The 15,977-nt window shown below is 39.3% G+C and overlaps 1 protein-coding gene across 4 annotated transcripts in view; it reads left to right on the top strand.

Annotated features, from left to right (window-relative positions):
• DGKI (diacylglycerol kinase iota) overlaps positions 1–15,977 on the top strand; it is a 396,652-nt gene that overhangs the window by 359,454 nt on the left and 21,221 nt on the right. For all 4 annotated transcript variants that reach the window (XM_054495165.2, XM_054495166.2, XM_054495164.2 and 1 more), the window contains one exon: positions 12,632–12,669. In XM_054495165.2, coding sequence (XP_054351140.1) covers positions 12,632–12,669 — 38 coding nt within the window. The remainder of the gene's footprint in view (positions 1–12,631; positions 12,670–15,977) is intronic.

Here is a 15,977-nt window from a genome sequence, read left to right as displayed (position 1 = left end):
TAGTTCTCTTTGGGGAAGAAGGTGGTAGACTTGTGTGAGGATATAGTCTGAATGAAGTCTCCGAGTGATTTTTGTTGATGTTATAGGGGTGGGAGTTAGGGGAGAGGAGGGAGAGTCTTTGGCCTCACACTACCCTCTGAGTCCTGAATGGGGTTCTCTCAGCATCTTGTTTTCATGCTATTTCTGGCACACTCCTCCCTGACCCCATTTCAGAGGTCCCTATTATCAAATGGAAGTGCTTCTTATGTCTTCCTTCATTCTGCTAAGCTGCCTGTTCTCTGTAGAAATCTCTACCCCCACCTTTTCTACCAATGCAAATCTTCGTTTTTGGAAAATTTCTTATACCTCCTCTAGGAAATCATTCTCTACATCACTCTTATTTCTTTAGCAATCAGGGACTACATTTGGATGTATAAGTATCAGTGTTAAGTTTCTAGATATTCTTTCTTTTTCTTAAGAATATATGAATTCCTATGAAGAATGAAGGTTTAGTCTTGATTTCATTTCCCTTCCTATCAACTGGACAATAAAAATCTGATCTTTAATAAATATAATTGAAGACTTACTGATACACTGAAGCCTATTCTATTTCAAATTAATATTTTATGTCTTGGACATGCTTCAGAAGTAACCATTTACATAATAATTCTTCTAAGGCGTAATGTTGCTTAATCAATTTGGCATGATATAGTGAAAGTTAAGATTTATTTTTACTTTTCTGAAATAAAATGCTTAATTTTTATATTCTTCCAAGTAATAACTGTCATATGCTTATATGGGGAAGATTCAAAATTAGTGTTTTATTATAACCTGGTAGGGGTGGGTCTAGGGGAGGGATAGCATTAGGAGAAATACCTAATGTAGATGATGGGTTGGTGGGTGCAGCAAACCACCATGGCACGTGTATACCTATGTAAACCTGCACATTCTGCACGTGTATCCCAGAACTTAAAGTATAATAAAAAATTAATAAATAAATAATGCAAATAACCTATATTTACAACAATAAGTGAGGGTATGCTCTTGACATTTTATTTATTTTTTAATTGTACACTTTTGCCATATGTACATTTTGCTGGTATGTCTCTGAACATGACCTTTGCTAAATTAACTCCTTCCTGACTTTACTTTTGTTCCAATGAGGGGTGTTTAGCTATTCTTCTTTTTGGTTTAAAAGTCCGTTATATTACAGAGTGGTCAGTTTGCTGCTAGTCACTGAGAAGAAATGTAATGTGCATCCTGAATGAGTGGATGACATATAAGCTTATAATCTTTTTGAGCTCCAGTACGTACTCAACTGTACTTGGCTTCTGACCTTAAACATCATTTTCCAAGCAGTCTTGATGTTTGGTAAAACCAGTAACCATCCATTACTCTCAGGCCACATCAGACCTGCTTACAGAGATCACTGGGTGAAACATGAGTACACTTGTTCACCCTAAGTTCCTTTCAGAGGCCTTGAAGGACACTGCTAAAACACATCCAGTGAATTCAGGGATGCTGATCGCAGGAAGAATGCCTGCCTGATGTTGGAGGAAGGGGTAAAGCCAAGGCCTGAAGCTGTCTCTGTGCTTCTCTGTAAAAGTCACCAGAGCTACAGGCCAGCAGCACATCTCTTTTACATGGCACCTTCCTCTCATCTGTGGGGATAATAAGGACTTTATTAGTTCTTCCATTTCTCTTACGCTCTCAGGATTATAGCTTTATCATCCAAATGCCAGGAAAGTAAAACAGAACAAAGTTAGACAATCTAAATTAAACTCTCTCAACATTATAGGGATGAAGGACCTTCAGAGTACTAGAACTTCTTAAAAAAAATCTCTTGCATTGCTACATCAATTTCCAACACACATATTATTTCATTCAAATGTTAAGAAGGGGAAAAGAGTGTTACTGTGTACTGTAATTATTTTAGGTTCATGATGAAAATGCTTTGCAAGGGTGGGCGCGGTGGCTCACGCCTGTAATCCCAGCACTTTGGGAGGCCGAGGCGGGCGGATCACTAGGTCAGGAGATCGAGACCATCCTGGCTAACATGGTGAAACCCCGTCTCTACTAAAAATACAAAAAATTAGCCGGGTGTGGTAGCAGGCGCCTGTAGTCCCAGCTACTTGGGAGGCTGAGGCAGGAGAATGGTGTGAACCTGGGAGGCAGAGCTTGCAGTGAGCTGAGATGGCGCCACTGCACTCCAGCCTGGGTGAGAGTGTGAGACTCCATCTCAAAAAAAAAAAAAAGAAAATGCTTTACAAATATGAAAACTCCTCCCTAGATTTCTTTGCAAGCTTAATGTTTGCCTAACAAAATAGTTAATAGGGTTCTATAATATTGATGTTAGAAATGAATTTATATTTTTCTAGTTTTAAGGGAATAGCTATATATTACTTTAGATGGTGGTACTATATAAAAATATGTTTTCCCATTACATCCAAAGTGATGATATTAATTTATTGCTAGAGAAAGAATTGATATTGAGTTATAGAGATTTTCCAGAAGGTATTTTAACACCCTTTGCTGGTCCTTTGTGACTGGTGGCATGTATGTTACACAGCAGGTTGAAAGTGACATGCTGTGATTCTGGAAGAGTGTGAACCTATTGGCCCTGTAACCCATGAGCTTGTTTTCACTAACCCAGTGCTCAAAGCAAATTAATTCACCCACGAAGTTTGCTTTAACACTTATCTAAGGGTTACTATCAATGTTCTAGGAAGTAACAAGTATCATTGCTAACATACAGCTCTGATTTGACTCATAAACATTTCTGATCTCATAAGATAGTTGCAGTGGTGTTTTGCTGTGTTTACTAGATGCATCTAATAAACACCATGAGATTTACAAAGAGATTTGAAGATACTTGTGTCTCCAAAATTGATTGCAAGGTGTAGCAGGGGCCAGTAAAGTGAGCTTTCTTCCACTCCCTAGAATGTCTTCCTCAATCCAGAGTTTAAAGTGTATTGAAATGACAGCCGGCTGAATCACCAGGTCAAAAGGATCAACCAACTATTTATTAAGCACTTCATGTATTTTCTGTCCCATAGAGATTTCAGTGACAGATATAGTATGGATAAAACAAAGAGAAAAAAATGTCCTCATGCTTATGACTTAATTGCAGAAGTGGAACTTAAACATGTGAAACCATTAAACAATTTCACAATAACAGATAAGCAAATGGGATGCTTTGGAGAGACATCTGGTCCCTGTGCTGTTTATAGCCAATTCCAGTGGTGAATAAAAGAAGTGGAACGGACTGCTTTTGAAGGGAGCGCATCCTGATCCTCTGGCAGCAAGGTAGAGGTTTTCTGCCAGGAGGGAACACTAGACGGAGGCTGTTTGTTTTTTCTTCAAACAGAAATCTCTTCCATGCTAATAGGAGCTTCAAAAGGATTGCCACAGCAGATGGAAAGAACCAATATATATTCATGCATTTAATTAGCAGGAATTAATTGAATTGGGGGATTAATTCTGTCATTAGAGAGAAACAAAACCTATTTTTGTCTCCTATCTGTGGTTACACACTCTAAGATGGATTTGGCACAGGTGGTGTTTGAATATAAGGCCACTGTAGTATCTAATGGCTTTTTGATGCCACTGAAGGATTCATCCCAGGGATGATGAGAAGGTAGCCATGTGAGATGTGTGCTCTGCACCATGTTTCAGCAATGGAGGAGAAGCTGGTAGGTGGAGTGTGTGGTGTATAAACCTAGAATTCAGTGAGTGTTTGAAAGAGGAAAAAGGGGAGGAGATTGGGAGAGTCTCTTCTCTCACATCTGATTTTTTTTTCTTTTTCTTTTTCTTTTTTATTGAGATGGAGTCTCACTCTGTCACTCAGGCTGGAGTGCAGTGGCGTGATATCAGCTCACTGCAACCTCCGCCTCCTGGGTTCAAGCAATTCTCTTGTCTTAGCTTCCGAAGTAGCTGGGACTACAGGCGCCCACCGTCACGCCCAGCTAATTTTTGTGTTTTTAGCAGAGACAGGGTTGTACCATGTTGGTCAGGCTGGTCTCAAACTCCTGACCTCAGGTGATTCACCCGCCTTGGCCTCCCAAAGTGTTGGGATTACAGGCGTGGGCCATAGTGCCCGGCCACATCTGATTATTAATGAGAGATTAGGGACAGACTCACCTAAGACAGAATTTTTAATTCAATCTAACAAGCACCCATTGCCTAGTCTTCCCCCTGCCTTTTTTTTTTTTTTTTTTTTTTCTTCTCCAAAAAGCTGTTCCTCCAGAAAAGCAGTTTTCAGCCTTTTTAATTTTTAGGCCAAGATACTCATGACCTAAACCAGATGACATTGTATGCGTAACACATTCCCAAAAGTGACATAGGTAACAAGACTGTTGATCATAGCCCTTTCCCAACACCAACAAATCAACACCAGCCCTCCGACTTAAAGCACATCACAATTCAAGTATATGATGTGACAGTTTGTACTTTTCAAAAATAGCTATGGCATTTTCTCCCACCTACACACTCATCTTGCAATGTGACTTTGATGCTCTTTCCATTGAAATGTGGGATCTCTACGCTCTCTCTCCTTGTATATGTGCAACATGGACTTCAGCAGGAATGATACCTTGGGATTTCCAAGGCGAGGTGAGTTGATCACTGGGCTCTCTTGGGATGGTTGCTTTTGGAACCCAGCCACCATCTTATAAGAAAGCCCAAGAAGCACACGGGAAGCCCAGGAATCCCACGTGAGAGGATCCAAGGCTCCCAGCCGATACCAGTGCCCAGTTACTAGCCATGTGTCTGATCATATTTGAAGTGGATCTTTCAGCTCTTAGTGGAGCAGCTCCAACTGCTGCCAGGTATAACAAAGACAAACTATCTCTGCAGAACCCTGCCCCAAATGCAGATTTTTGAGCAAAAGAAATAATTGGGTTTTAAGTCATATACTTTGCTATGCAGTAATAGATAGTTGATACGGAGTTGCATGTCGTTAGAAGAATAATCTTAAATCTGTTCTAATATGTTAAAAACCTTCAGTAGTTTAACTTTTATTATAACAAATAATTTGTCACATGTCTTTTTGCTGATTGTGAAGAAGTCCTGTAGGCCTAGATAAAAATACAGAGGTCTTTAGAAATATATATAATTCCTTCTTTTTCTCACCTCATCTTGGATGTATTCAGTATGCCTATGTAGAATAATATTAATTACAGTCATTTTTCTTGAGCTGCTTCCCATTTATGCCTCATTAGCATAATTCACAGTGGTCATCCATACCAGTGAATGCGTGTTAGATTACCTTTGCTGTGTTTGATGATTATACTAAATTTCATTTTTTTGCGAGCTAAGCCTTCACAGTTTGTTGCTCATGTACCATGGCTGGCTGCTCACAAAGTAGAAAAATTGGACAAAATGTTTCTGATAAGGTAAATACAGGAAAGGCTATGCAGAAATATGTATCTCAGAGAGTGAGCTATTGGGCAGCTATGGTATAAGTTATCTGGTAGCCACGCAAGAAGTAACGGATTGAATAAAGGCAAACTATGAAGACTTCAGTCATGATAAGATCAAGAGAATTATTTGTGTGACATTTGCGATGGATTGTGTCTCTGTTGGCACACACAAAAAGTTGGGACTTAAAACTGTAAATTTACTTTAACTTCATTTTGTATGTCATGCATTCATGAAACTTTTTCCGGCGGTTATTTATTTTCATTTTTGGCTGTCCTGCTCCAAGTTAAACAGAGGAGAAACAGCATCATATAGTGGAAGAAACTCAGACCTGGGGAAGGGAGGCAGCAAGTAAAAGAAACAAGAGTCGTTTGTCTCTCAGCTGGATTGCTGACTAATCTGTGTGATCCTGCAAAGGTCAGTTCAGATCTCAAGCCCTGCTTTCCTCATCTATGAAATGAAAGGTTAGACTAAGACCAAATACAGCTCTAGAAAGTAGAGTATTATTACTCCTTAAGAAATAGTTTAGGGTTGTGACTCTTGCTTTGCACATGAAAATATTTAGGAGCAAAAGTTCACAGAACTTGGCAAAGCTAGATGCATTTATGATTCCCAATGAATCAACTGATGTTTTTCCCTACATCTCTACAAGCCATTCTTTGTTTAGCAGTTTTTATATTTACTTTTACTTTTTTCTTCTATAATTTTGGAAAAAATGAGTTATCTGACTGCTACTATGGGCAGGCAACAATTTGGTAATAGAATATTATTTTTAAAACTAAAAAATAAATGAATATGAAAGATTAAACTTTTAAAAAATAGACATAAGTGCTCAGAGTTGTGATTCTATTTTGCATGTAACAATGTAGTTATTTCAGTTGCTTTATTGAGAATCACAAATATATATATATGGCTTTGCCAAGTTCTGTATACTTTTTATTCCCCAATATTGTCTTCTGTACAGCAATAATTACAACCTTAAGCCATCCCTTCAGAAGTAGTCATATGCCAAATTCTACCTTAGTCTAAAATAACTCTTTTTCTGTGTGATGGGGCTAAAAACATCAGTTCTCCCTGCTGCTCTTTGCAGATGTCCGGGTACCTTAATGGTTAGGTTCTCTGTACCTTGAGCTTATTTGCAAGGCAGAGCCTCAAAAGAACTGCTTTTTTCATTTTTCCACTGATAGAACTGGAGCTTGGTAAACTAACTTGCCCAAGGTCATAGCAGTTAGGGATACTCACAGGACTTAAACCCAGGAGGTCTGAATGTAGACTCAATTATGGCATATCCCTTCCTAATAATAAGCCAGATTTTGTTTTGTACTTCTTGCCAAAATGTAACTCCATGATGACATTTGTTTTGTACATTGCTGCCTTCTTACTGCCTCAATCAGGGCCTGGCATGATGGGAACAGGGGAGATCTTAGTCTGTTCCTGCTGCTAGGACAAAATATCTTAGACTGGATCATGTTTAAATAATAGAAATATATTTCTCATGGTTCTGGATTCTGGGAAGACCAACATCAAGGTGCTAGCAAATTGCTCTCCGCTTCAAAGATGGCAAGCTCTTGCTGCATCCTCACATAATGGGAAAGCAAAAAGAAATGAAAACTGTGTCCTCACATGGTGGGAAAGATAGAAAGGACAGGCAGCTTTCTCAAGGCTCTTTTAGAAGGGCATTAATTTCCTTCATGAGGGTGGAGCCTTCATGACTTAATCACTTCCTAAAAGGCCCCACCTCTTAATACCACACTGGGGATTAAGTTTCAACATGAATTTTGGAGGGATACAAACATTCAAATCACAGCAACTATCTTCTCCCTTTCCTGATTCCACATGACAGAAGCCATCTCTTCCTTCCGCACATGGATGTCTGAGCACATCCAGACTCTTGAGAGCCCAGAGTTAAGAGAGAGAGGCTGTGAGAAGGCAATTCCCTCCTGGAAGTCTTGGCTTCTCAGTCCCAGCTTTCTGTCTTGGTATGTGTACTGAACAACAATTTATTTGAAGATACAGCATAGAAGGAAAAATAAAACATTTCCTATGAAGTAATGATTCAACTTCTAACCTGTAAAAATGAAAAATTTCTTAGTTCCCTACCCCCTTGCATTCCTGTCTTCATAAGTTTCTGTGTTTTAATTTTCCAAGAAACTTAATATTAATATACTTAACAATTTTTATATCCATTAACAACTTGACTTTCTCTGCTTCTTTGAATTTTGGAGCATTGTTTCCTTAGTATGAAGGAGTTTTGAGAAAGGCAAGAAGACAAGCTCAGAACTCAAGAAACTATGAAGAATTAATATTGTAATCATAACAACTCATTATTTGTTTTTAAGCTCAATCCTTCAGAAGGTTATTATCTGGAGTTGAATAATAATAGATTCAGGCTCTTTTTATGTGGAAGAAATCTTAAACAACAGTGTTCATAGGGAAGGACATTAATCAGGAGAGAGAAGTGAGCCTTGTTTCTAATAATGTTTGCATAATAGCTACCCTTGGGTGTATTGCTTGACTTAAAATAAATATTCATGCTTTTCACATCCAATACAATTGGAAATTATTCGTGGTTATGATTCTGTCATATGATCTTCTACCTATTCAAGGGGACTTCAAACTGGGAGGCTGTTGGAAACAAACAAACATAAATAACAATGCTTGTGAGTGATATGGGATAGAAGTTGAAAGAGGCTATAATGTTGGCTATGGGGAGAAAAGGAGCGAAGAGTAGGAACTTAACTGTTTCCAGAGGAGGAGAAGCAGACTCACACTGACATACTTAAGGACATTTATATGCTCTCCTGGTTTGCTTTTAGCTCTCCAATAGCTTCTCATCACCAGGAGAATAAAATTTAAGTGCCTTATCTTGGTGTCAGACTCACTCGCTGGAGTGGTTCCTGTGAAACCTTGGATCGCGTTACCTGAGACTACTCTACACCTCAGATGTGACAACACAAAGCTCTTTGCAGATTCCCTCAGACACCATGACTTACCTTTATCTCTTTGTTCACATCCTTCCTTCATCTTGCGAGGATTTTTCAAAGCTTCTTTGTTAATTAATCTATGTATCATAGAAGAGTCAGCTTAAACTTCACCCGCTTCAGGAAGCCTTCTATGAACTCCACACCTAGTCAAGAGTTTTACCCAGACTGTCCTATTTTTATTAACTTATATATTTAGTGATCCTTGAATAGCCTTTGTCCTGGGGAGTTTTTTCATCATCTTGCTTTATTGCTTACATGTACTGAATTTTATTACATAAATGCTTTCAGTTAATTAATTCATTTTTCTTTCCTTTTCTGTCTCCTTTCTCCTTTCTTTCTCTGTTTCTCTCTCTCTCTATTAACTTTTAAATTCTGAGAAATGTTTCAATACAGTCTTGAGAACATAGGCTATTTTGTTGTTGTTCTTTTGTTTGTTGGTTGGTTTTGAGATGGAGTCTCGCTCTGTGGCTTAGGCTGGAGTGCAGTGGCATGATCTCGGCTCACTGCAACCTCTGCCTCCCGAGAGTTCAAGCAATTCTCTGCCTCAGCCTCCTGAGCAGCTGGGATTATGGGCACCCACCACCACACCTGGCCAATTTTTTTTATTTTTTTATTTTTAGTAGAGACAGGGTTTCACCATCTTGGCCAGGCTGGTCTTGAACTCCTGATCTCGTGATCCACCCGCCTTGGCCTCCCGAAGTTCTGGGATTACAGATGTGAGCCACCATGCCTGGCCAAGAACATAGGCTATGTTTTGAACTTCTGTGTGTGTTACAAGGCTTTGCATTAACTGCTCCCTCATGCAACTTTCCTAACCTTGTTTCTCTCCTATTAGGGACATTCTGCTTCAGTCAGGAGAACATCCTATAGTATTAAAGTCCAAACTGATTTGTTCTCTTGGACCTGTGATTGCTAATACAGCTGTTACTCAATATCTGTGGGGGATTAGTTCCAGGACCCCTTGCAGATACCAAAATCTACAGATGTTCAAGTCCCTGATCTAAAATAACTCAGTATTTGCATATAACCTTTGTACATCCTCCTGTACACTTCAAGTCATCTTTAGATTACTTATAGTACCTAATATAATGCTAATGCTATATCAATAGTTGTTATACTATATTTTCAAAATTTATAGTATTTTTTACTGTTGTATCATTATTATTATTTTTTGAATGTTTTCGATGTGAGGTTGGTTGAATCTGCTGATGGGAACCTGCAGATACGGAGGGCTGGCTTATACGGAGGGCTGGCTTTACTTTCCCCAGCCTCTCCTTCCTCGTCCTTCAATGCAGGGTTTTTGATAAACACCATATCCTTGGCTCATTTATCTGTGCTTCTAATCTGATGGGTTCTATATTAACAGAGATATGTCTGCCCAGCTTCACATGCCAATTTTACCCTTATTGGTAGGCTCCTTCTGAAGGTCCATATGTCTTTTTCATGTACTTATGTGCAGTCACAAAATACTGAAAACTGTGCCTTCTGTTTATATAACATATCTATTTATAAAACACTTCAAAAATTTTATCCTAGCTACCAAGAGGTGAGCAGTGCAGCTGTTAACCTCAGTTGCAAATGGAGAATTGGTTCAAAACGATTGAATAACTTCCAAAATTTATGTGTCCAATGAATTGTAGCGATTAGAATTAGACTCCAGTTGAGAGCATTTTTCACATTACAAACCTGACAACAGTGGTTTTTTCACTGTCTATAGGCCTTGCAGAGCCTAGTAGAGTTCCGTGCATGATGAACTCAATGAGGGCACTGGACACAGGCTCACACAGGGTCTGTATTATGGTGCTGATTTGGGCCTCTATACCTCAAGAGAATTAACTTACTTTAAACTCCACTATGGACATTTATAAAAGGAAGAGTGAGACACTGTGTTTTCATAGGGTATTTTTGTTTTTGTTTTTGTTTTTTACACATAACACTTTGTTAATTCCCTTTCTCTTATTTTCATCTCTCTTTTCTTCTCTTTTTCTCTCTTTGTTTTCTTTTCAGTCAGTTCAACAATTAATTGGTGTGCACCTACAATGTGCAAAGCATTATGCTAGGGTTCACAGGGGAATGCAAAGAAGATGCTGCTTATAGCTTGTTATGGCGAGGCACTTTTCTTCTCTCCATTTTTCTCCATTCTTCTCTTCTTCCTACCTTCTTTTTCCTCTGATGTTCAAGTAGCCCTCATCATTTCTATAAATTTCCAAGGCTTCAGCTTTGGTCAAAGGGAAGGCACTCAGCCCAGGGCCAGTGAGTAAGTTTAACATTCTTATGGTCCTTTGCATCTGCTCACCCAGGACTCATACATACTCAATATATAAGCTTTGGGGGATTTGCTCAGTGACAGCTGGGGACTCCATGTAATTTAATGCATGATACAGCACTTTTGGCTAACTCTGTATGAGAGACTACTCAAATAGGAATAAAATGTCACTTTGCAAAATACATTTAAATTATTTTTCTTCTAAAACTTTGTGACTTTAAAGCCTTAAAATCTATTTTTTGAAAGTCAAAAAATAACAGATGTTGGTGAGGCTGTGGAGAAAAGGGAATGCTTATACACTGTTGTTAGAAATTTAAATTAGTTTAGCCACTGTGGAAAGCAGTTTGGAGATTTCTTAAAGAACTTAAAGCAGAACTACCATTCGACCCAGCAATCGCATTACTGGGCATATACCTAAAGGAAAATTAATCATCCTACCAAAAACACATATGTACTCACTGTTCATCTTAGTACTATTTACAGTAGTAAAGACATGGAATCAACATAGGTGCCTATCAGCAGTGGAGCAGATAAAGAAAATGTGGTGTATATACACCATGGAATAGTGCACAGTCATAAGAAAGAATGAAATCATGTCCTTTGTAACAACATGAGTGTAGCTGAAGACCATTATCCTAAGTGAATTAATGCAGAAACAAAACCAAATATTGCATGTTCTTACTTGTCAGTGGGAGCTAAATCTTGGGTACTCATGGACACAAAGATAGGAACAATAGACACTGGGAACTCTAGAAGGAGACAGGGAGGGGGACAAATGCTGAAAAACCTCTTGTTGAGTACTATGTTCACTGTCTGGGTGACAGGATCAATAGAAGCTCAAACCTCAGTGTCATGCAATATATCCTTGTAACAAACCTGCACATGCATCCCCTGAATCTAAAATAAAAATGAATTTTTTTTTTGAGATGGAGTCTCACTCTGTCACCTGGGCAGGAGGGCAGTGGCGCGATCTCTGCTCACTGCAACTCCACCTCTCGAATTCAAGCAATTCTCCTGGCTCAGCCTCCCAAGTAGCTGGGATTACAGGTGTGCCACCACTCCAGCTGATTTTTGTATTTTTGGTAGAGACAGGGTCTCACCCTGTTGGCCAAGCTGGTCTTGAACTCCTGACCTCAAATGATCCACCCGCCTCGGCTTCCCAAAGTACTGGGATTACAGGTGTGAGCCACCATGCCTAGCCTCTCATTCGTCTTCTGCACCCCACATAAGGTGCATGAATCATTGGACACATCTATTTTTTTTTCCCTAAGGCTACATATTCTTAAAAGTAGTTTGTTACCTATTACCGCTAGGCTTTTTTTTTTTTTCCAGAAGAATCATCAATAAATTAAATGCCAAACACATGGTTGTTTTCTCAAGAACACAATTAAAATAGACTTGATTCCTCTTTCCTGTCTCCAGTCCTCTTAATATTCATAGCAATAGGTATTTATCTATCATCACAAAACACACAAAAAGACTGATGATTGCTTAAATCCCAAGAGAGCAAAGTAGAAGGAACTAGAAAGAAGGAAGCAAGTGCAATCATGATTAGGCACTTACTCTACATCCGTGGCTGGGTTAGGAACATTCATAGGACTTCATGAACCCTACTAAGTTTCAACCTGCTCTTTTACAAATGTGGAAACTGAGGCTCAGAGGGGTTAAATGATTTGCCCAGTGTCCTACTGCTTAAAGTGTCAGAGTTGAGATTTGAACCCAATTTGCGTGACTCCAGTTTTTAAAGTATTTATTGTACCAAGGCTGGAGGGGGCACACATGGGCCCTAGAAGGGTGCATGGAATGGGTACCTGGGTGGGGAAGGGTTAAAGAGGGGGCCTTGGTCTGCTTGACCAAGATATTTTCCTTCCCTGATTCCTGCCTCATATGTAGACTACTTGTCCAAAATATGGGTCCAACTTTGTGTAATATTTTAATGAGAGGGTCTTCTACTAATCAGACATCTCTCTTTTGTCTTTCACAGCAATTTTGCAGGCAGTAATAGCTGGTGATCTTATGAAGGTAAGATATCTTTCTACCAAATCTTTGGCGATGCTTTAAGAACTTTAAATCAACATCATTCCTCATCAAATTTCTGTGTTGCCATCTGTCATTTGTCATCCCCTGCTTGCACTGGCTGAGTAGAAGAGGCAGGATGTTCTTTTGAGAACTGAGCAGAGATGGTGTTCAAGAGCACTGGGGTACTTGTCTCTGTTACTTAAAATGAACTGTATGTCCCCAGGATGCAATGTGCACAGTGTGCCTGCCCTCTAGAAGCTGACATTTGAAGAATTTAAAGATTTCCTTTCAGGCAGGTATTGAAATGAATGTATCTGTAAGAATTACCTGGGCAACACTCAGAAATGCATCCTTCAGGCCAGAGATTAATCTTTCCTTGTCATGGTTTTATACTTTGTGGATCATAGTTAGTCAAACAAGGACTCTCATAGTTAGTCAGACTAGAACCCTGATCCACTTGAAATAGTTTAATTTGTGTTTGTGTTTTCTGGTGAGTTTTGTTCAGAAGGAAGGAAGCACTCACCACTGCCCTGAGGGTGAATGTAAAATCTGAAGTCAGACTTTCTAAGTTTGGATCTCGGCTCTACCATTCACTGTCTGTGTGATTTCGTGTAATTATTTGATTCTCTCTGTGCCTTAGTTTTTTCATCAGTAAAATGGAATAATATTACCTCTCTCTTTGGCTTGTCATGAGGAATTAATGTAATAATACATATGAAGCTCTCAAGACTGTTCCTGTTACATGGAAGGGGCTCTAAAATGTTAGCTATTTTATTAATATTCTGATACTGTAGATCTGTGTTTTTTAATAGCTAAACATGGTGGAAATACAAATATTTGTTATAGAACATCATCTATGAATATTCTAAAGCTATATTTGGTCCTACATCATTTTCAGGCATCAGGCTCATGACTGCCCATATGCCCCTGCAAACCCCCTGCTGGAACTGATCTGCTCTGTATTAATGACAGCTGCCTGAAGGCAGAGGCTATGCCTGACTCCTCAGCCCGTGGAGTAAGGTGCCATTGCAGATCAAGGAACCAATAGCCCTAAGAGAAAGCTGAAAAGTCCTACCCTCAGACATAACTTTTTTTAGGCACAGCTGTTGAACAAACTGAAGGACACCTGTGCTACATTTTTCAACAGGTTACTAGAGGAAAACAAATGGTGAAAATGTTTGCAAACATCTTGATCAACTGCCCCCTTTAGGCACATAATCCTGAAAATGGTGCCTGTGCCACTGCACAGATTGTAGTGTCAATAGAAATTGTTACCCGGAAGAGAAGAGTGCTCTCCAAGCAGTATATTGATGAGTTCAGTGCTGTTTCTTACCAGTGGATTAAGCCCATACCATCCTATACTCTGTGCAAGGCCTTCCATTAGGTTTTGTGGGAAACAAAGGCATGAATAAAATTGATTCTGGCCCTTGCTGGATTTCCACACCAGAAAATTTTGCAAAGCACTGTACATTTGAAACCCTTCCATTGTATTTTCTATATGCTTTTAGTTTAGGCAACTGATTTCCCAAGATCCTGAGTTTATTATCACACTTTTTTTGTACTTTTAAATAGAGAATCATTTGCAATGTGGGAAATCACTATATCCAGCTGGTTGTCTTATTATAGGTTGGTGCAAAGGTAATTCGGTTTTTGTCATTTCAGTGACAAAACCTGCAATTATTTTTGCACCAACCTAATGCATTCTCTGTTATAATTCTTTCCTAAATGACTAAAACATGACTTAATAACACCTTATTTTGTTTTTGTTTTTGGAGATGGAGTCTCGCTCTGTCTCCCAGGCTGGAGTGCAGTGGTGCGATCTTGGCCCACTGCAAGCTCTGCCTCCCGGGTTCATGCCATTCTCCTGCCTTAGCCTCCCTAGTAGCTGGGACTACAGGTGCCTGCCACCACACCCGGCTAATTTTTTGTATTTTTACTTGAGACGGGGTTTCACCATGTTAGCCAGGATGATCTCGATCTCCTGACCTCGTGATCCGCTCGCCTCAGCCTCCCAAAGTACTGGGATTACAGACGTGAGCCACCGCACCTGGCCAATAACACTTCATTTACTGAGAGATGGAATATTTACTGAGGGCTTAAGGTTTTACTTTTTCTCTCTTACATATTTTCTTTATTTTCCTTCTCAAATATTCATGCCCTCTTTCTCTTCTCCAATTTCTTTTGTTTCTTCTGAGCAGAAAGTGCAGTATATATAAAATATTAAATTGGGTACATGTGTATGTGTTTGTATGAGAGAGAGGGAGAGAAAGAGAGAGAGACAAAGACAGCGAGAGATAGAGACTAGCGAACAGAACATCTCTGGAGCCATCCCCGTGTGAAGCCTGTCACAAATAGCTCCTGGACAACTGGGCTGCAAAAAGTGCCCATGGACTAACTGAATGTTCATGGTGTCTAGAAACAGCACAGGAAGGCAGGATCAAGGCGGTTGACCCTGAACAGGTCTGGTTGGGTCCATGCTGCTATCCTTTGTCGATCTCCCCACAAAGAAAGGGAGTGTCATTTTAAGACAACGCAGTTGAACAGAACAGGATATCCTTTTAGACTTTTGTGGAAAATTGCTAGCTACTTCTTCCTGCCCTCTTGCCCCCCAGTTTAGGGATGGAAGTCCCATATATTCCTTACTTCCATTCGGCTACTGCTTTTGATCCATGTCCTGGGAGGTCTTCCGTGGCTCTTTCCATCCCCTGCTTCATGTTTCCCTAGTGCTTCTCTGAGACCTTTGTGATGTTCCCGTCCATTACTGTGTGATTCTTTACCTATCCGTCTCCCCCATGGGCTGTGAGGGCTTTGAGCACAGTGACTGAATGGTATTCACATTTATCTTCCTGGCATCTAGCACATGACAATTCTATGGATGTATTTGAGTGAAGATGTGAACTCTGAATTTAGGTTCTTTTTTTAAGAAAGTGTTTTTAATTGACAAATGATTATACATATTAATAGAGTACATAGTGATGTTTTGATACATATACAGTGATCAGATCAGGGTAATTAGCATATCCACCACCTCACACATTTATCATTTCTTTATGTTGGGAATGTTCAACATCCTCCTTCTAGCTATTTAGAACTATTTAATATATTATTAACTATAGTCATGCTACAATGGTATAGAACACTAGGACTTATTCTTTGCATTTATGTCATTTATGCTCTTTCAGCTTATGGGATGTTTGATTATCTATAATGTGTGCCATCTAACTTCTTGAAAGATAATGTGTTCCTTTTGCTTATTACCTGCTGGGTTATTTAATTCTCATTTGTCCTAAAATTACCTATTAGAAGCTTAA

Source organism: Pongo pygmaeus, chromosome 6 (assembly GCF_028885625.2).
Source record: "Pongo pygmaeus isolate AG05252 chromosome 6, NHGRI_mPonPyg2-v2.0_pri, whole genome shotgun sequence".
In the NCBI taxonomy this organism is placed as follows: Eukaryota; Metazoa; Chordata; class Mammalia; order Primates; family Hominidae; genus Pongo; species Pongo pygmaeus.
Note: the sequence above shows the minus strand (reverse complement) of the source record. Positions and strands in the feature narration are given on the sequence as shown.